Source organism: Cajanus cajan, chromosome 6, assembly GCF_000230855.2.
Source record: "Cajanus cajan strain Asha chromosome 6, NIPB_CcT2T_4, whole genome shotgun sequence".
NCBI lineage: Eukaryota > Viridiplantae > Streptophyta > Magnoliopsida > Fabales > Fabaceae > Cajanus > Cajanus cajan.
In genome coordinates, this window is record NC_138522.1 from 44,527,904 (window position 1) to 44,549,130 (window position 21,227).

Consider the following 21,227-nt stretch of genomic DNA (forward strand, 5'->3'; position numbering starts at 1 on the left):
AACCCCAAGTGTGTGGTTCAGCGGTAAGGGTTGATCCACGCTTAAGCAAGGTCAGAGGTTCGAATCCTGCCTTGTGTATGCTGTCGGCGGTGAACTACCCTAAAAAAAATTAAATAATGCCTCATGTTTTACTCTGATTAGTCTAAATTAAAAATATCCTATTAAAATAGAGAACAAACGTCTACTAATGGAGTTTGGATTTGAACTACAATTCAAATTCCTAAAGAGAGAAAAGCCTCTCTATATTTATTTTGGTAGCTGGCAATGTCAGAGAAAATAGAACTCTATATTTATATCCTTTTTTTTTTTCTAATGAAAGACGCCTATATGTAGAGAACAAAAGAAAAAAGCATGCATCCACCGATACACGTTTAATGTTTCTTACAGAACAAATGTGTAAAATTAAACCAAGAAAGTGAAAGCGCATCAATCATTTAATTTTAATAAAAGTACACTGTAAGCTTAACTAATTTTAAATTTTAAATTCTAAATCAATAATAAATACATCTTATTTTCTCACTTTTTTATTTTTAGAGAAGTTAAATCCTATTTTGAGAAGTTAATAATAAAAATATATGAAATATTTAAAAAATAGATTTATTTAAATATTTTTATACATTTTTCCTTTAATATCTTTCTTTATTTTTTTTGTTGTTGTTATTTTTAATCTGTTTCATTTGAGAAGATTGTTTTATATTTTATAGAGAAAGGAGGTGTAAAGCCTGGGTTAAATAAAGAATAATTAAATAAATATTTAATTAAATTATTTTTTTAAAACTTCATACTAATTTTTATTTATATTTACAACACGTAACGCGTTGATAAAGAAGACGCTCCTGATGGCGTAGAAAAAGACAAAAAGGAAAAGAAAGATTTGAAAAGCGTAGAAAGCGGGATGAGGACACGTGGCCCACTATCCGTTATTCGACCGTTATAGAAAGAAAGGGTGCAAATGCAAAACACAAACACATTAAAATCACTCTTTCAATTTTCTCTCTCTGCATTCATCCATTGCTGAATACCAATACCAATGGCCATTGCAACGGAGACCCAACTTCAACCTCAACAACACAAGGTATCTAATCCTTCAAATTAAACTCTTTTTTCTTGTTTTTGAATAAACACTATTTGGTGAATTTTCTGATTGTTTCGTTTTTGGTTTCGCAAGGCTTCTTCGGAGGATTCGGGTTCAGATATGGATCAGAGAAGGTGGACGCTCAATGATTTTGATATTGGAAAGCCTCTTGGAAGGGGGAAATTTGGCCATGTCTATTTGGCCAGAGAAAAGACTGTGAGCTTTCAATTGCTCCCGCGTTTTCTCTCTAGACTAACCCTAATTTTTATGTTACGGATTTCTGTTCATTTCGTATTTTTATGACCGTGGATAGTTTTTGATTATACTAATTTCTATGGATTATGTCGTTTGCCTTGTTTTTTCATTTGTTTGGGGAAAAGTTCGTGTTATTCTCGGTTGCTTTGGCAAGATTAAATTTATGGGCCTATAGGGTTTTAGCACTTTTCTTGTCTCATAAATTTCACATCGAGGGTTTGAATGAGAAACTGATTAGAGGTGTAGTCGCCAGCTGAAGTTTTTGGTATTGTTGGTTTTTGACAAGGTCTAGGGTTTCATCTCACCCCTGTTTCTTTCTTCTAATATCAATTTGCATTCAAGCAAGGCGGGTGCTGCTATGTATTTTTTCCGTTGTTGAAGCCCAAAGGGCTCTTGCGTGGTGTGTTTGGGATGGAATATAAAGCATGTAACGTGCCTTCACCTAACTAGATACTGGAATTGTTGGTTTAAAATAAGAGCTATTGCATTACACATGATCATTGTTGATTTGTGCGTATCTGAACTGGAGTAGTTAGGAATTAAGATTGTATTATCGATGTTGATTTGTACAGATGGTTGCTCTTCACCTTCTTGTTTTCACATGTTAATTTTATTGTGAAACTGAAATTTGGTTTTGATACAGAGTAATCATATTGTTGCTTTGAAAGTACTCTTTAAGAGCCAGTTGCAACAATCCCAAGTTGTGCATCAACTTAGAAGAGAAGTTGAAATCCAGAGTCATCTCCGACATCCCCACATCTTGCGCCTCTATGGATACTTCTATGATCAGGTATGTTTGTTTATGCTGATAATGTGGAAGAGGGTTAAATTCAATGCTATTTACATTTCTGTGAAATAACTTCATTGCAGAAGCGAGTTTATTTGATTTTAGAGTATGCACCCAAAGGTGAACTTTACAAGGAATTGCAAAGATGCAAATATTTCAGTGAAAGGCGTGCAGCTACTGTAAGTTCTTTTCAGCAGAGTTCGATCTTTTCCTTTCCCCATATGCTATTGTTTGTGGATTACAAGTTCCATATTGACTGATTATTTTTTTTCTACACAATTTTATTAAGATATTAAGAAGCATTTATTCATGTAATACATAGGAGATAGGACATTTAAGATATTGACTGATGTATACTTGAATTGCTTCTGAGACTGACAAGTTAATGTTTATTTTGCGATTGAGGCAGTATGTTGCATCATTGGCCCGAGCCCTTATATATTGTCATGGAAAGCATGTAATACATAGGGACATTAAACCAGAGAACCTTCTTATTGGTGCACAGGTGATCTCCTATACCCAAACTGCTGTTTCTTATGTGGTCCTTTTGCTTGTTGTCCTCATTTTGTGTTGACTATTATTATGTTAACATCTTTGCATTGTTAGGGTGAGCTGAAAATAGCAGACTTTGGGTGGTCAGTGCATACATTCAATCGCAGGCGGACCATGTGTGGCACACTGGATTACCTTCCTCCTGAGATGGGTATGCTTATGTTACATGACTCACTCTTTCAAATATTTTAGGTGTTATTCTCTCCATAGATGATGCACCACTATATTTCTTCTAAACACTTTTGAGGTTTTAACAGTGGAGAGTGTAGAACATGATGCGAGTGTGGATATATGGAGCCTTGGTGTCCTGTGCTATGAGTTTCTTTATGGAGTCCCTCCTTTTGAGGCTAAAGAACATTCTGATACTTACAGGAGGTAAGTACCAAGTTGTTGAATATAAATTAGCATTAGTATCATGCACAGACTATGTATTTTTTTATCCAAAAGCTAAAGGGGCTATAATTGTAAAGCTGTATATGGACAAAACAGTTCGAACGGACTAGGTGCTAATGCTACTGTGCTTCATGTTACTTTCCGAGTCTGGTGTCTTTTTTATGAACTATTTGTAAACATTTAATATATTTAATATGTCAAAACATCCCATCTTAAACTATTTGTAAACCTTCAAATTGGCAGGATAGTACAAGTGGATCTCAAGTTCCCTCCTAAGCCAATAGTGTCTTCCGCTGCAAAGGATCTCATTAGTCAGGTTTGTAGCACTATGATTTATTTTTTGTCAAGTGGATCTCGAGGATTGCCTTTGATAAGAAATTTGTGAGCATCCCCTGAGTAGCTCTTTCCTCTGTTAATTTTTTTTTTTAATTTACAGATGCTGGTCAAGGATTCCTCTCAGCGTCTACCATTGCACAAACTCCTTGAACACCCTTGGATTGTTCAGAATGCAGAGCCATCCGGTGTATACAGGGGCTAGTGCACCTCATCATTTTTTTTTGTATTTTCCTTAATCGTGGAAACCATCAGAATAGAAGCTGCTTTGAAGGTATTTGAAACAACCGCTGGTTTAGAGACGGTGCAACTATTTGAAGAAGTTGCTACGTTTAGAGATGATGCAACCATTTTGGTTGAGAGATGTTACTATTTGATTAGAATAACTGATGTCACCTTATTATTTTATTGTAAACCCTACCCCTACAAGGCTATAAATATAACTGATTTGTTCAGGGGCAGAGCATTTTGGGGTTCATTCTAAAACTCTGCTGGCGAATTCGCACAAAAGAAATTGAGTGCATAAAGCAATCTCTTTGTTAAATCTCGGTTGATTCAACAGGAATTCAAATAATACCTTGTTTTGTTATTAGGTCAAAATTACCATGCTTTGTATGTTGTGTGCTTAGATCAATTTGTTATTAGGTTAAAATCGACTCAAAATGAATAATAAGATCAAACCTCAATATGTCAAAACTTTTTTGAAAACCATCATTTTTATTAAAATATATAAAAAATAATAATACTAATTTCTTTCAAGCAAGCTTAAGTCAACTTTGTTAATAAGTGTTTGAAATTGAATCTAAAACGTGGATCTCGGATGTACATTCAAACATGTCTTGTGTTTGAGATCGAATTAAGACAAAATTTTGTTAAAATCATTAATTTTATTAAAATATAAGAATTAATACCAATTTTAACTAAATTCTAAGAATTTAAATTTTTTATTTTAATTATTAAATTAAAAGTTTTTATTAAAAAATATTAGGATTAATTTGGTGGTTGGGGTACCTAAATTGAATTCTCATTACGACCATCTTTATAATTTTTCTTATTTTTATAAAAAAATTATTAAATAAAAAGAATTAGATAAAGTCATAAAAAATGAAATTATTTATTTAAACGACTCAACTTTAAAAACATGTTATTAAACAGATATAAAAAATAATTAAAATTTTTAATACTTACTTTTCATTAAATGTTTTTAATCATTTATATGATAATAATTTTTGAATCAATAAATATTTAGTTTTTAATCATCATGTTAAAAAAGAAAGGAAAGATTGTCAACACGTATAAAGCGGGATGGCGCGCTATTATTCGACCGTTGTTATGTGTTGTGTAAACCAAAACATAACAAAATACAGCACAACACAACACGCCCTAATAATCACAACAGAACAACACAAGGTCTCTATAGGGTTTAGGGTTTTCATTTCCCCTCTCAACTTTCTCTGATTTATTTGTATTGTAGCCATTGCCTTCTTTGAAATTTGAATTTGTCATTGTTGAGATTCGTGGATTTCCAGATATTGACCAAGTGTGAACCAAATTTGCATTTTTCTTGCGTTGTTGCTCGGAATGAACTTTTTGTTTGTGTGTGTGTGGAATTAATCGGCAACAAGGTTTGCTTCTGATTGGTCTGCGCTTCGTTTTGCCAGTTTTTTTGGGGTTCGGGTATGGAGCAAAGAAGGTGGACGCTTAATGATTTTGACATTGGAAAACCTCTTGGAAAGGGAAAATTCGGCCAAGTCTATTTGGTTAGAGAAAAGAGTGTGAGCTTTTCTCTTCTCCTGCCTCAACTAACACTATTTTTTATGTTACCAATTCTGTTGTTCATGTTTTTGGTCATGTAAGGGGTTATTATTCTCATCATGAATAGTTCTATGGATTATTTCATTTCCTTATTGATTTGCCATATCTTTACATTTGTTTGGGGGGAAGTTCCCACTATTTTGGATTGCTTTGGCAAGTTTGTACGGGATTCACATTTTCTCTTCAAATTTCTCATTGAGGGTTTGAATGTGAATCTGTTTAGAGTCAAGTTTTTGGCATTGTTGGGGTTTGTCACAACAAGGTTTTCTCATCTTTGCCTAAAAAACTAACATTTCAACACAAAGTAGGTAGAGGCATGTGCTGCTGTGCATTGTGCAGTTAGAGCCCAAAAGGCTCTTGCTTGGGCGAGTGTGTTAGAAATGCAATGTATTCAATGTGTCTTCACCTATGGCGTCTGGAATTGTTGGTTTAAGATAAAAGCCATTGATTGCATTACACAGGACCACTGTTGATTTGTATATGTTTTATCTTATATGGTTATGATATACTACCTCTGTTCTCTTTAATAGTCGTTTGAGGTTTTTCACCAAGAAACGCAATAATTTTTATGTTTCATATTATATCCTCTATGACTTTACTCCATAATAAATGTGTATTAGTTGTTAAATTGTAAATTTATTAAAAATTACGGTAAAGATATAATTGACAAACAAATAATTAATTTTGTCTTGACCTTCCCTTCAAAAAAGAAATTGTCTTGAACTTTGGGAAAAAAAAAAACAAAATTTTACTAAAAAAAACTATTAAAAATGAATGGGGAGTATTTATTAGAATAAATTACATTAACACTTCCTAAGCATGTTTTCTAATGTTTATAACGACCTTTTTGAAAGGGGAACATGATGTAATGTTTTTCAAATATTTAATGAAAGTTTGTGTAATATTTTTCAAACAATTAAGGGGTTAGTGTAGGGATAAAAAAAGAACTGAATGTACATGCAGTTTGACCAAACTTCAGGAAATGTCGTGTAATTTACTATACTCTATTTATTATTGTTGTTGATTTGTGCATATGGTTTCTCTTCACCTTGTTTTCACATGTTAAATTTATTGTGAAACTGAAATGTGATTTTGGTGCAGAGTAATCATATTGTTGCTTTGAAGGTACTCTTTAAGAGTCAATTGCAACACTCCGAAGTTGTGCATCAACTTCGACGAGAAGTTGAAATACAAAGTCATCTCCGACATCCCAACATCTTGCGCCTTTATGGATACTTTTATGATCAGGTATATTTCTTGTTTATGCTGATTGCTGAAGAGGGTTAAATTCACTAATATTAACATTTTCTGTGAAATAACTTCGTCGCAGAAACGAGTTTATTTGATTTTAGAGTATGCACTCAAAGGTGAACTTTACAAGGAATTGCAGAAATGTAAATATTTCAGTGAAAGGCGTGCAGCTACTGTAAGTAATATATCATACAGCAAAGCTGGTTCTTGCCTCTACCTATGTACTGTTGTTTGTGGATTACTAAAATCCATATTGGCTGATGTAATTTTTTCCTACACAATTGTATCGAGATACTAAGATCAAGTAAATAATGAAAAGTCTGAAACATCTGACTTGAGTAAAATAGAATGTGTAGTTGACAAGTCATGTGTTGGTCGGGGTAGAAGTTATAATGTGTTTGCCATGTTGGAATATAATAATAATAATAATAATGTATAAAAATTAAAGTGGCTCAATTATTGTCAATAATCAGAATATAATTAAGGAATAACTTTAACAATTTTGTATTATTTACTCTTTATGGAGGAGTTAATATGGGGTCACTTACATTTTTTGCAATTTATGAGGGATCCCTTGCTTGCTTAAGCTTATGATGTCCCATTGATTCACACACTTTAGAAAAGCCTAAAACTAGAAGGGCTTAAGACTAGAAGAATTCCTTCCCTTTCTCTAAATACTAAGCCTTCTATTAGGTATTGAGTATTTAATTTGTGAGAAATTCTTTGGAATAGATTTTTGTATCAATGGCTACTGGAGGTATGCTTCTGCTTTTAAATAACTTAATTGTACTGTATTATAAATTATAGACTAAAGATTTCTAAATAACTTAATTTTATAGTATTATAAGTTATAAATTAAGGTTCAATATTTCTTACATGTCAGGCTACATGCATGTGTTCTACTTGAACATTCTTCTGAGATTGACAAAATGATGTTTATTTTGTGATTGATGCAGTATCTTGCATCATTGGCCAGAGCCCTTATATATTGCCATGGAAAACATGTAATACATAGGGATATAAAACCAGAGAACATTCTTATTGGTGCTCAGGTACCTAGGCTTCTGTTTCTTGCATGATCTTTTTGATGTCCTCACCTTGTATTCATTATTAAATCATCATCTTTTCATTGTTATTGTCAGGGTGAACTGAAAATAGCAGACTTTGGATGGTCGGTGCATGCATTCAATCGCAGGAGGACCATGTGTGGCACACTGGATTATCTTCCTCCCGAGATGGGTATGCTTACGTCAAATGAATCACTCTCACTATATATGACGCCCCGCTATATTTCTTCTAAACATTTTTGAGGTTTCAACAGTGGAGAATGTAGAACATGATGCGAGTGTGGATATATGGAGCCTTGGTGTCATGTGCTATGAGTTTCTCTATGGAGTCCCTCCTTTTGATGCTAAAGAGCATTCTGAAACTTACAGGAAGTAAGTACTAAGCCTTTGAATTAGCATTAGTATCATGGGCAGACTGTTTTTTTATTATCCCACCCTAAAGCTAGGGTGCTAGTGCTACCGACTCTACTGTGCTTCATGCTACGTTCCGTGTCTGGTGTTCTTTTTATAAACTACAAATACAATCTGTAAACATTCAATATAAATTGTAGTGCAAGTAGATCTCAATTTCCCCTTTTAAGCTATTTGTAAACCTTCGATTTTGCAGAATAGTACGAGTGGATCTCAAGTTCCCTCCTAAACCAATTGTGTCTTCCACCGCAAAGGATCTCATTCGTCAGGTTTTGCGTCTTGTAGCACTACTTTATTTTTTTTGTCAAAGTCTCTATCTCAAGGATACTGTTTGAGGCAATTTGCCTTGGTAACTAATTTCTCTATTTCTTATTAAAACAGATGCTGGTCAAGGATTCCTCTCAACGTCTACCATTGCACAAACTCCTTGAACACCCTTGGATTGTTCAGAATGCGGAGCCGTCCGGTGTATATAGGGGCTAGAGTACCTCATCATTTTTTTTTATTTGTTGGAAAAAAAATTGCAAATTTTCTTATGATCTAATTTGTGAAAAGTGAAATAAATGCAAAAATATAGAGTTCGATCAATTATGCATAGTCTCCGGCATGCTACAAATCTTCTACTAAAAAAAATGTTCAAAAGTATTTATACGTTATTCAATCCACATCCAAATTACAGCCGAAAATTGAGATTTTCTTTCTAAGTCCTTATCGTACTTAGAATTAAGTTAAGCATCTTCTGTTTTTTTTTTTTTTTTGTCAATCAATTCTTAATTGATCTTCCTTATTTTTTTTTTCTCAACAAATAAACAACAGAGTTCACTCAATTTTGTTTGGCTTAACAACAACCTCATGTTAGCCAACAATCTCACGTATTAAAATTAAATCTAATCTGTCATCACACTTTAATTAATGCAGCAATATTTATTGGTTTGATGCTCTATCACATCATCTGAAAGTTAAACATAGTTTCAAGTTTGTTTTATTTTTTAGGAAATTATATTTGTACTCCCTATATTTTATTTTTAAGATTGTGGCCGATATTTCTTCATACTTTAGACCCACAGTAAGATTCATTAATAATTAAACAAATCCTACATTGACCTCTCCTAACTTCAAAGATAATGTCATGTGACCTACATATAATTTTTAGTGAATTTTTTGCTTTCTAAAATGCTCTCATCTTCTTCAACTGTTCCATGACTTGTTGAGAGAGGCAAAAGAGAGAAAGAGGTGAATGGAGCACTTAGAGAAGATGAGGGGATTTTAGGAAGACAAAAATTCATTAAAAGTTATGTGCAAGTCATGTGGCATCATCTTTGGGATTAGGGGAGGTTAGTGTAACATTTGTTTAACTTTTAAGGAGTCTTACTATATGTTTAAATTATGAAGAAATATTGACCGTAATCTTAAAAAAATATAGGGAATGCAAATGTAATTTACTCTATTTTTTATCCGTTGGAATTACATTAACAATATCAAATTTAAACTTAAAACTTTGAGTATATTATTCCAACCTCCATACTGATACTAATGATTCTATTATTTTTAGTGCCTTTGGTAGCATATTTGTTGGATACTTGAGTTTTTTTTATAAACAATTTTTAGCACTTCAATCTCAAGTAGAGAGATCTAACGAAATAATAATAATAACAATAATCATAATAATAAAAAAGTTCAATTGTTTTATAATGAAATGTTGAATTCTTATGCACTTTGACTATCAAATATTTTTCTTGGTGGGTGATCAAATATTCTATCCCATGGTAGAATGAGACCAGATTTATCTTTCAGAGTGTATATCCTAAACTTAAAATACATTTATAGTGTGTTTAGATGGAGAATTTAAATGGAGTAATTCATTTATTTGAAGAATTTTAAATTCTTTGAAGTGAAATACCTTGTTTGGATGAAGAATTTATAAAGAATTTGAAATTCAAGCATTTGTGAAATTTCTTGAAATAGTAGAATTTCAAATTCTCCCAAAAAAGTAAGAATTTGAAATTCCTCATATTTTTCTTCTTATTATTTCACTTATATATTTTATCTTATCTCTTATCTCTTCATAATTTTAATTATTAAATATTTAAAAATATTTTTAAAATTATTAAATATTATCTAATATTAATTTTTAAAATTATTAAATATTATTTAATATTAATTTTTAAATTTATTAAATATTTAAAAATTAGCTAATATTTATTTTTATAAAATTTAATTTAAGAATCTCAATATATAAATATATTTTTAAAATCAAATTTACCATGGTAAAATCAAATTATCATATCTAACCCAACAATTTAAAATTTGAGAAATTTGAATTGATTTATCCAAACAAAATATTTTCAGAATGATAAAAATTGAAATCAAAGTAATTCAAATACCAAGAATTTAAAATTTCTTGAATTTGTAAAATTCATTATCCAAACACACCATTGAGCAATAATCGATTAATATTTTACTATTTTAAAATAAGAAATAGGTAGGTACTAATGAAAAGTACTTATCCCACAAATAAGGGTCTCAACTCAATGATGAAAAAGATACAAGGAATAGAAAACTTACACTGTATAAGATAAATTGATCCATTAATCCTTTTACTAAACAATGTGCATAATATCTAAAGGTGGGTTCAAATAACCGTAATGGATTACTTAGGTGATTAACATTTTTTTTTTTTTGTAAAAGCACCCTCTTATCTTTCAGAACGCGTATCCTAAACTAAAAAGTTTTGTATATATTTAATACAAAAAAAGTACATACGTTTAGGCAATAATTGATTAATAATATTTTACTATTTTAAAATATAAAATAGGTAGGTGTTAAAGAAAAGTACTTTGACCCTGAACGTGGGTCTCAACTCAATGATTAAAAAGATACAAGGAATAGAAAATTTACATCGTATAACAAATTGTTTCAGAAATGCTTATGAATAACAGTGAGAGGTAGAAGAACAAAAATGGTTTTTTTTAACAAGAACATGAATCTCAGCCTAAGTTTGATATACAAGGATGAGAAAACACGCTACATAACAAACTATTTGAGAAATCCTTTTATAATGTGTATGCTATCTAAAGGTAGGTCCAAGTAACCATTGCAATGGATGACTAGTGGAGTCCAATCTATGTGAGTGCATATTTTATGCTTGTGCACACACATATAAAAGCAATAAATGAGTATTAGTTTAAAATATAAATTATTTAAGTGTAAAAGAAGGTGAAAAAGAATTTAGTTAAAAAAAATTAAGTGTAAAATGAGGTAAAAAAGAATTTATAGTATGAATATGGATGTAAACTCAGATGGGACGGATATGTTGGACATATGACCAAACGCTGCATAATATAGACAATTTGAAAATAAAATAGGTGTTAGAAAATTGTGTATATTTTTTTTATGTATATTTGGATATACATTGATATAATTCATTATATATCAATGTGAATTTGCATAATTAATTTTGAGTAAACATATGAGAAAAAAAATAACGTTAGGATAACAAAAGATATGAAGTGATTTTTATATTGAATATTATTCAAAAGCTTGTTATAATTATAAATCGGGATATATAAAACCTCAAAATTGATTTTATTTAATAAAAAAACTAGTAATAATTGCTCCCAATTACATGTGAATTTGTACATCTTAAAATTAATTATGCTAATAACTAAACATAATAAAAGTGATTATGATCATCTTGAAAGCAATGAAATTGTTTCCGTACACGTTAAACTTGGAACCAAACACCCTATAAGGAATGTGAGATTGAGCTCAGGTGAGGCATATCACAAAAAGCACACATTGCACAAGTCTAATCATTTAAGAAACTTTATTGCATACATAAACATAACACTCTTTTCAGCTTCGTTCCAGCAAAACTGAATATAAAAAAACTCAAGTCACAACCAAAAACAGAGAACAACAACCAGATAAATTAGTCCCCTAATCCCCTCATTATATAATTCCGTTCGATTCTTAATGAGCTAGGTTAAAAATTCAATGACAAAATCTTCCGAGTACAAAGATCACACAAGAAGGCGGTCTTTATAAAGAAAGACGTACCAACTTGCAAAACATGGAAACGGACAAAAAGAACAGCTCCCAATACTCCAGGGATTTGGAGGATGTAGGGCTAGAGGGTCAAATGCTAAAAACATGTTACCAGATACAGTTGTAGATAAACAAGCCTATATCTAATTTTCTGTCTTGATACTATTGTCTGCGTGGTTTCCTGATTCTTGTTCATATTTAAAATTGTCCCCTTCGAACAACTGAGTGGGAGGTTGTTCTTTTTCATCGGCTTCATCAACATCATTGCAATTGTTCCCTTCTAACAATTGGGTTGGAGGTTCTTTGGCTTTCTTGGCTTCATCTAAATCTTTAGGGCTCAAAAAGCTTGGCTGGTTGGTTGAAGAAAGGAGTCTTGCCCACATTCTGTCAGTAATCACCACCTTGTTCTGCTTCTCGGTGATTCTCTGGGTATAAAATTCAAACATACTATTGTAAAGAACATTTCTGATCTTGGGAAAATACTAACATCAATATAAAATTGGAGATGCAATAGAAAACAAATAGGCACGTTCTTATGCGCAGGGTGTAGTGAAAACATAAAACAAACTTATGTATATCATTCTTCCATATAATGAGTAGCTCAGTTGCAAATATCTCTGCATTTTGTTTTCCTAACTACAGGTATTCTTCATAGAATGCAATCCTATTCAAGTCCAGTTAAAAAAAGTTCCATACACAAGGATCAAACTAGAGATCTTAATTGCTGGGGTGTGGGGGGAATCAAGCATGTATCACTTACACCAATCACCAGTTGGTATTAAACAAGAGTGAAAAATTATTGTACCCAAACCAAGAAAGAGCAACACATTATGGGTTAAGGATATGCAGTAACTTACATTGAATGGAATATAAGTATGTCTACCATTGACCAGTCCACTTGTAAACCCAGTATACCCTGCCATTGCACCATGGACTGCACTCTGAGCAAGAAGTGTGCAGTAGACATTATCTGATGCATTGCTTGGAATTGCCCGGATCATGTAAGTTGGATCTAGCAGATACAACAACAAACAACAAAACATTATCCCACTAGGCAGATAACCAAGTTAAAATTACATAATAAAGTCAAATTTTTAGAAAACCTTAAAATAAAAATGGAAGACAAAGATATAAATAGGTCAAAAGGAAGAGAACGCTGCTAGAGAAACTGACCTATATATTTAAGATTGATGTCAATCGTATCCTTCTTTGCAAAGTGATCCTATTACAGCATGGCAAATGTTTATTAAAAGTGACAGAGAGAGAGAATTGCACAGATTGATTTTTGTGGCTAGAAAGATCTTAACAATAACATGCAAGACTTGTAAATACAAAAAAAAAAAAAAAAAAGTACATAACTATATACATGCCATCTAGCAACTGGCAAAGATGGGGAGGAGTATGATAAATGGTGTGGTTTTTCCTGATAGGCAAGGATATGTGCACTAATGATAGTCCATAGGAAACAAAATCAGGAGAAACTCTACTCAAAATGTTTCATCAAATGACACTTACAAAAAATTTCTCAACTATTTTCATATTCTCTAATAGTTCACTAATTCAAAATTGTTTTTAGTGCTAAGCCACAGGCAAAGTTTATATTGTTATGGCATCTATCTTAAGGGAGTTGATACAGGCCCCGTTAAGGTTTAAATTAATCAAAAGAATATTGTTAGGTAACCCACATTAGTAGTTAATTACAATATATCAGGCAGTGAGCCTGAATAAGTTAGTTGAGTGGGAATAACCAGAAGTAACAATGCCAGTGGCCTCTAAATAAGAATAGGGGACTAAATGGGAGGGATATCCTGTCATTTGAGAAAGGATTGTACTCTTAGAGAATGGGGAGCGAACAGGGTCTCTTGAATACCTTGAGAATTCCATACAAATTCATTTCTTTTTGTATAATGCTGATCCAGTTTCTATCAAAGAAATTAAGATATAATTGGGAAAGCAAGCTCCCCAAGTGCTTAATTCCTCATAGAGATGTATAACTAGGCAAGTAGAATTATGCTGCACAAATTTCTGATGAAAAGGTTTTAAGAACCATCTCATGTACAAGTCACCTTGATCTTATGAGATATCCATAAACCAACATCTTGAAGTAGTTTGTTTCCAGAAGCATCTTTCTGGTCCATGGCCTGCATACTTTCTGTAAGAAGATCTTGTCCTGCTCCCTCTGCTATGACTATGACCATATGCCCATTTTCTTTCAGCCTTTTGTCAACAAATTCAAAAAGTCCACCCTTACCTTCAAGGTAGAAAGGTGACTCTGGAATCAAGCAACAGTCCACATCTCTGCTAGCAAGAGTAGCATACATTGCAATAAAACCTGCAGTCACAGGATCATCATAACAGAAAAAGAAAATAGATCCAGCTCCTCTAAAGCAACTGGTGCACTTAAGAGAATAAAATGAACTAACAATTGTTGATTAAACAATCAACATTTGAGGATTATGATAAAATCGAATAAATATATTAAAAAAATTAAGTTACTTACAATCTCGTTCATCAATTTTCTAATAAATAGTTATTAGTGCACTTTATCCTCTAAATTGCACTTCCCTCACTCTTGGGAGCCAACTCCAAAATAAACAAGTCTAGTTAAAGAGAGTTGACAGTGAAACATTTTACTGATTTTGGTCATTGACATTTGAATTGACAGACAAAATAGGGTTTGAATCGTCCAAATTAGATTCCTGAAAGATATCAAACAAAAGCAAAGTATACATACCACTATATCGTCCCATTAGCTTTACAACACCAATGCCATTCTCAACACTTTCAGCTTCAACATGTGCTGCATTAATGGCACGTTGAGCCTCCTCGACCGCAGTATCAAAACCAAAGGATTTATCAATAACCTAAATAAGAAGACAATCCCCACATGAAATTTCTTCTATCATAGATATATAACCAACATTTCAGAAGTATTTTAATGATAAGATTAGAGTTCTAGAGGAACAAAAAATCATGACATTGTGAACAGGCATACCGGGATGTCATTGTCTATGGTTTTAGGAATTCCAGCAATTGCTACTTTCAGACCCCGCCGTCTAACTTCCTGTATAATAACCAAAATCTATTCAGAATGCTTACTTCATATATATCAAAAGATGCCAAGAATGATAACAGGTTGATCAGGCAGATATAAAAGTTATGCAACAAAATTTCTTTTAGAAAAAACTTGCTTCTAGCCAACCCTTGAAACTACCATCAATCTTGACCAAACTGTAAACGGCAGCATGCACCACGAAAACTACATTTGGAAATCAAGTTAATCAACATAGTTTGACACATTATTGAAATTGTTCTTGAAGACATGGGTCAACTTTGTCACAGAAACCACATTTACACTTAAGGTATAAACTATTCATCATTTGCATTAATTTTGGAAAGAAAAGGGCTAGCAAACGTAAGAGAGCAGAAATATGCATACATAATAAAAAATATAGTTCCCAAAAGATACTGATTAACAATTTTACCCAAACTTGGAAAATAGAAGGCATGAATACAATACTTGTCAGTAATTATTAATAAACTATAATTTATCATTCGAAATTACTTCTCTTTGGGGATTAGCATTCAGAGTGAACATATGGAAATTTATGAAATTTTAACTGAGATGCAGAAGGCAAACTAAATTTGGAGCATCTGATTAGTTAGTTTCATTAGACGTAATCAAGAAATTCAACAAATAAACTACACAAATATGTGGATTTGCAATCTTAAAAAGGTATTATCAAACATATTTCTTCTTGAATGGAATGATATTCTTATTTTTCTTATTGTAGACCAAACTGAGAAACATTACATTATTAAGTTTGAATTGCTATATGCCTATACCTCATAAATCACAGATGCTCCTCTCTGTGTTCCATCTCCTCCAATAATATAAACCTGTAAACCACAACCCAAACAATGAAAACCCATGCCATGACAATTGCCTACTTAGGTTTTAAGTACATTGATATAAAAAATTAATAAAATAAAAAAACTCTAAATTTATAATTCCAGCATTCATCATCATTAGACACTTAATTAGAATACAGTTGCCACATGGTAAACCTGATTAATCCCTCGATCCTGGATGCTGTCAACTATCTTGCCAGTATCATGCCCCCCTCGTGATGTCCCAAGAATTGTACCACCACGCTTATGGATGTCATTGACCACCTTAGGTGTTAAAGTAATGGTGTTCTTGGAATAAAAACCTCTATAACCACCCTGTGTAATATTGGATACAATAGTTAAAAGAACAACATGAAAATAAAATAAAATGAAGAGTAAAATTGTCTTCATGAAACCCAAAAGTTTGCTCAGTTTAATAGGTATCCATAGGAAGTTCTCATTAAACACCAGCATTGTTAGAACTCACAAAACAATAAAATACACATGTCTCATGTAAACACAATATCACACTTTTTGTATTAAAGATGCTGTCTTTTCAAAGTAAATGCAAAAAGGTAGGTTTCATCTAACCTCCCCATTATTGGAATGCTATCAAAGCAGCTAGTCAGCTTACCATCACCATTAATGTTTCATTCACATATGTTTACCATCGTGGCAAGAATCAATTAAGAAAAAGTGCTCATGATTTGTTGCATAGGTTACCAAGATTCCCAAATGAACATTTATTGTTTTGTTGCAAGAAATTTCAAACCAGAGTAATCAGATTTTGATTCACAATAATACAAAGTTTATAGATCTAATGTAATAAAGAAAAACGAAGCCACTGTGAGAACTATAACTTGCTTGAAACAAACATTAAAATGCTCATAAAGACAATTAGATGCGTCTAAACACATCTAGTTTGGATAAACTTTTTAATAAACACTAATAAGAGAAGAAAATAGGAACGAATCAAACTAGAGCACTTATAAATCATACAGAGCTTTGTTTGATTGATTGTGTATGGTGTACTATCCACACAATTTGATTTACCATAATGAAACAATACATACACACACAAAGAAGTCAGGGACAGAGAAGCACATCATAACAATGTAAACTTTCTTTACTAATGCATAAATCACAGATTATATAATCCAGAGGAGCTTATAATGCAATAAACTTGCATCAAAAGAAAATTTACTCACTCACATCTATGCCAAGGACTTTGTTAACTCCGTACATGTAAGAAAGTCCACAGACAATTTCCCTTATAACAGTGTTGAGGCCAGGGCAGAGTCCACCACACGTGACGATGCACGCATGTACATCATCTGATTTAAAGTATACCTGAACAGCATATTATTAGGTTTCGGTGAGTTGAAACAAAATTGATTATATATTCTTAAATATTCTTCATAATATATGCACAGATAGCCAAGGGAAATGACCTTTTGTCGCGGTCCTGCACGTCGAAAATGTACACCTCTTGGACTATCCTTGTGAACAACAACCTATTGAAAGGCCAAATAAAAGTATAAACACCAATGCACCTTGTTAATGCTTATATATAAGAAATAAATCCACAGTTTTCAGTTTAATTTTCATTGGATGTGTAAAAATAAAATAGAGATTGAGTTTATTCTCTCCGTCACTGATAATTAATTATCAGAAATCAATAGAAAGAGTTTCCTGTTCCACGCTCATCGAACAAAGCCATAATAATACATTAATTCAATAGCAAAGTCGCTGTCGATACTTGATAGCTCAGGTAATGCAAAAGAATCCTAACAAAGGCGTGAGACTGATGAAACGAAATAAATACACAGAGTACAAACGGTGTCGTTTATATAAATAAATAGAACCTTCTGAGGAACAGTGTCGTCCATGTGCACGAAATATTGCCTGGAGAAGAAAAAAAAAGAAAAAGAAAATCAACGTTTCGAAGTAAGCACGTTCCATTCTCAGATCACAATCGCAACACTAGATAAAGCGAATCACTTACTTAACAACCGAGTAAGCAGGATTGGATCGCAGTGGATTCGGATATGTCTGCAAAAAAAAAAAAAAAACTATGACACAAACAAACGCAAGTGAATGCGATGCAGATCGCACATGCAACTGAAGAACTCCAAGAGAGAGAGAATAATACATGAAGATTTGGAACGTAGTCGGAGAAGTGAGGAACGTCTTCGAGTATGTAACCGGCCTCGCCGTGTACGATTTTCATCTTCGAATCAGAGACGCTGGACGCCATTGCTCTCCTCTACAGAATCTTCGCGATTTCTCTGTTTATTGTTTTTGTTTGTAGATTTTGATTTTGGATTCTGGAGTGAACGAGAGAGAGAGAGAGAGAGAGTAGAATGAGTGTGGAAAAACAAAGAGCGCTTAGTAGAGTTTCAACTTTCAACGAGAATCGTAATGCTGACAGGTCACGATGGATCTGGACCGTCCGTGTGCATCCGTTCTCGAGATGGACGATAGAGATTGAAAGGGTTTTGAAGAGTTGAGTTGTGTGTGCGCGAAGAGTGCTTACGGAATCTAAGGACTTGGTTTTACCAGACACCAGGATGCGGTGGTGACTGAAAACTGGTGGCGCGGTTTTACCAGATACCGTTCAATCTAGAGTACTGGCTTACCGCTGTTATGGACTTCACTTTTAGGATTTTTTATACGTTTTTTTTTTATATTTTTAATGTAACTATGTTGGAAGTACCTCAAAAAATAGGATAGTTAGTCTCAAAATTTAACGTTATTACATATACAAGATAGGATTTGAATCTTTAACCTTGTTTAAGCATGGATCAACTTTTACCGCTGAACCACACACTTGCATTACTCTTTATACGCCTTTGAGAATGCTCATTTTGATTTGTGATTTAAAAAATAATACTTTTAGAAAATATTCTTTTCGAAATTAATTTTTAGATACCCACAAATTATTTCCAAGAAAGGGGAAACTTGTATTAAAATAAAGTTTTAATACGTTAAAAATGTTACATTGTTTTATTTATTTATTCATTTAATATAATAAATATATTTTATTTTTAAATAATATAAAAATATTTATGATCGATCAGATATATTTCATAATTCATATCATGATTTTTAGACATTAAAAAAAATTATAAATTAGTCTCTTTTAAAATTTTGACTGTATTAATATTATCATTCCTAAAATCTCTTTTTATAAACTCAAAATTTTTAGACCTCACTACCAACTGTGTTATTGTTTAGATCGACCAACCTTGATATATATAAGACAATATGTTTTATGTTTAAAATACTAGGCTTGTAAATGTTGTAGTTGTGACTAAAGTTGTGTTTCATGTTAAGGACTGACTAAAAATACTAGGACAATATATTTCGTGTTTAAAATTTAAAAAGTTCAATCCCACCTTATTTGTGAATCGAGCACGTTGTCTGTAATGTTAGCTCCAAATTATCACATCGATGAAAAATTTATACTTATCATAATTATTGATTGATTGATAATAAATTTCTTTTTTACATTTATTGTTACTATAGTGATATAAAATCCTTAGAGAATAGTTTTGTTATGACTAAAACATTTAAAAGTAAGTTCTCCTTTTTGTATGGTCCTAACCTAAATCTCTGAGTTGATTAGAGGCTATTTAAATTAAGAGGTATCTCTCGTAGGAAGAGAGGTCCACATGGTCATTAGAAAAATAAGTCTAATATATGATGATAAGTGAATTTAAGATTGTCGATTTAAGATGTATATGATTTGACACAAAATAAAAAAATATATTGTTTTTCAATTTCAAATTAAAAAAGGTAAATGAGGCTTAAAAGGGATAATGTAATTGACATACGGTACTGCCTAAAATTGAGAGGATATTGATAATTATCATATATGATTTATTTTTATGGACATACATGGGCAATTATGTAATTTCTTATTTTCTAACTTTGTTTTTAAAATATATTCATCAAAATCATAAATAAGAAAATAAAATTTTTACAGTTTTTAATTGAATTTTCACCGGTTGTTATTAATTTGTTTTGTCTACTTTTTATATTAATTGAGAGTAGGAGGGATATAAAGAGGATGAATAATTAGAAAGTTTTTTTTCACTTAAGCGAATCATCATATTGGTTGCTTAAGTAAGGTTAAAGAGTTATTTTCAAGATTTTAAGTCATTCAAGCTCTTAAATGTGACCACTTGGAGGAACATTATTAAAGTTTATCCTTACTTAAGCCAAACCTAATTTTTGGTTAAGCAAACTTACATTAAAAAAAGACATTACACCTTGTTTTTGTTTGAGTAAGATTTAACTCTTGCTTAAGTAAGATTTTTTATTTTTTTAAAAGCAATCAAGTCTTGTCTTCCCTTAAATAAATTAAATAAGACGTGTTTAAATATATGTCTAATTTCAAAATATTAATGAAAATACTATTTAAGATCAATTGAAGAGGCATAACTTATCTAACATTTTTCTATGAATTTAATTTTAGGAAAAGTGACCTTGATAATAACAACAATGGTAAGAGGGTGAGTGAGAAATTTTTTTATAAATAATAATTTATTTTATATATATATATATATATATATATATATATATATATACTAAAGAGTGTTTTAATCACAACATTCTATTTTAATTTGACAATTGAGATTGTTAATTCTCGTTCTCATATAAATATGTCATTCTCATAATATACACATCCAATATATATGCCAATGGGAGAAAATGTGCTACCTACTTCCATTTGAATATACATGTTAGGGAGATAATTTGCAACTATTGCATTCAATAATTGTTTCAAGAATAAAATTTTTACACTAAACTTTTTTTTGTGACCTTTATTAAATATCATCGTGCAATTTAATATTTTTATTTAAAGAGTTAAAATTGTAAGAAAATAATGTATACACAAAAATAAATAACCATCTTTATACATAGGTATTAGAAGAAAAAAGACACTTTGTGTCTCTCTTAAAAAAAAAGTGATTAATAAAAGAATGAGATATTTGAAAATTGAATATTGTTGAAGTAGAAAAAAAATAAACAAATGACAATGAAAGAGAAAGTGGTTTAGAGGTAGTTATAAAGGTAAGTTTAAAATTTGTATACACCTTATTAATAGTATTTTATTGGTAATTGTGACATTGGTTTGAAGTACTAATCTCTGTCGAAGATCATAAATATATACAAAATAAGTATTTTGTTCTCAATGTAGTCAATCTCATACATAAAAATTATATTTGAACCTTAGACAATTTGAAAACACACATATATATATATAAATAGGGATGACAACAGGACAGGTCGGGTATGGGTTTCATGATACCCGTCCCCGCAACTCAAATCCATCATCGTACCT

The 21,227-nt window shown here is 31.7% G+C and overlaps 3 protein-coding genes across 4 annotated transcripts; 2 read left to right on the forward strand and 1 right to left on the reverse strand.

Annotated features, from left to right (window-relative positions):
- The first annotated feature begins 917 nt into the window (after window positions 1-917).
- LOC109796980 (serine/threonine-protein kinase Aurora-2) lies at window positions 918-3,861 on the forward strand. The gene is made up of 9 exons (XM_020356859.3): window positions 918-1,075; window positions 1,169-1,291; window positions 1,974-2,120; window positions 2,201-2,296; window positions 2,527-2,622; window positions 2,724-2,820; window positions 2,927-3,044; window positions 3,306-3,378; window positions 3,499-3,861. Exons 1-9 carry the CDS (start codon window positions 1,031-1,033, stop codon window positions 3,598-3,600), a joined length of 897 nt encoding a protein of 298 aa, XP_020212448.1. The 5' UTR covers window positions 918-1,030; the 3' UTR covers window positions 3,601-3,861.
- A 749-nt stretch (window positions 3,862-4,610) lies between these two features.
- LOC109797388 (serine/threonine-protein kinase Aurora-1) lies at window positions 4,611-8,595 on the forward strand. Of its 2 annotated transcripts, none has more exons than XM_083077166.1 (9): window positions 4,611-4,805; window positions 5,057-5,170; window positions 6,312-6,458; window positions 6,541-6,636; window positions 7,418-7,513; window positions 7,604-7,700; window positions 7,783-7,900; window positions 8,136-8,208; window positions 8,321-8,595. In XM_083077166.1, the coding sequence occupies exons 1-9, from the start codon at window positions 4,701-4,703 to the stop codon at window positions 8,420-8,422; spliced, it is 948 nt and encodes a 315-aa protein (XP_082933292.1). In that variant the 5' UTR covers window positions 4,611-4,700; the 3' UTR covers window positions 8,423-8,595. The 2 variants fall into 2 exon arrangements, with proteins under 2 accessions (XP_082933292.1, XP_020213003.1); XM_020357414.2 differs by having other exon boundaries at window positions 4,798-4,935.
- Window positions 8,596-11,737: 3,142 nt separating this feature from the next.
- Window positions 11,738-18,490, reverse strand: LOC109796204 (ATP-dependent 6-phosphofructokinase 6). The gene is made up of 13 exons (XM_020355883.3): window positions 18,030-18,490; window positions 17,883-17,929; window positions 17,743-17,782; window positions 17,329-17,391; window positions 17,090-17,227; window positions 16,055-16,213; window positions 15,833-15,886; window positions 14,982-15,050; window positions 14,721-14,850; window positions 14,053-14,318; window positions 13,160-13,208; window positions 12,844-12,998; window positions 11,738-12,411 (listed from the first exon to the last, which is right to left on the reverse strand). Exons 1-13 carry the CDS (start codon window positions 18,132-18,134, stop codon window positions 12,130-12,132), a joined length of 1,557 nt encoding a protein of 518 aa, XP_020211472.1. The 5' UTR covers window positions 18,135-18,490; the 3' UTR covers window positions 11,738-12,129.
- Between the last annotated feature and the right edge of the window lie 2,737 nt (window positions 18,491-21,227).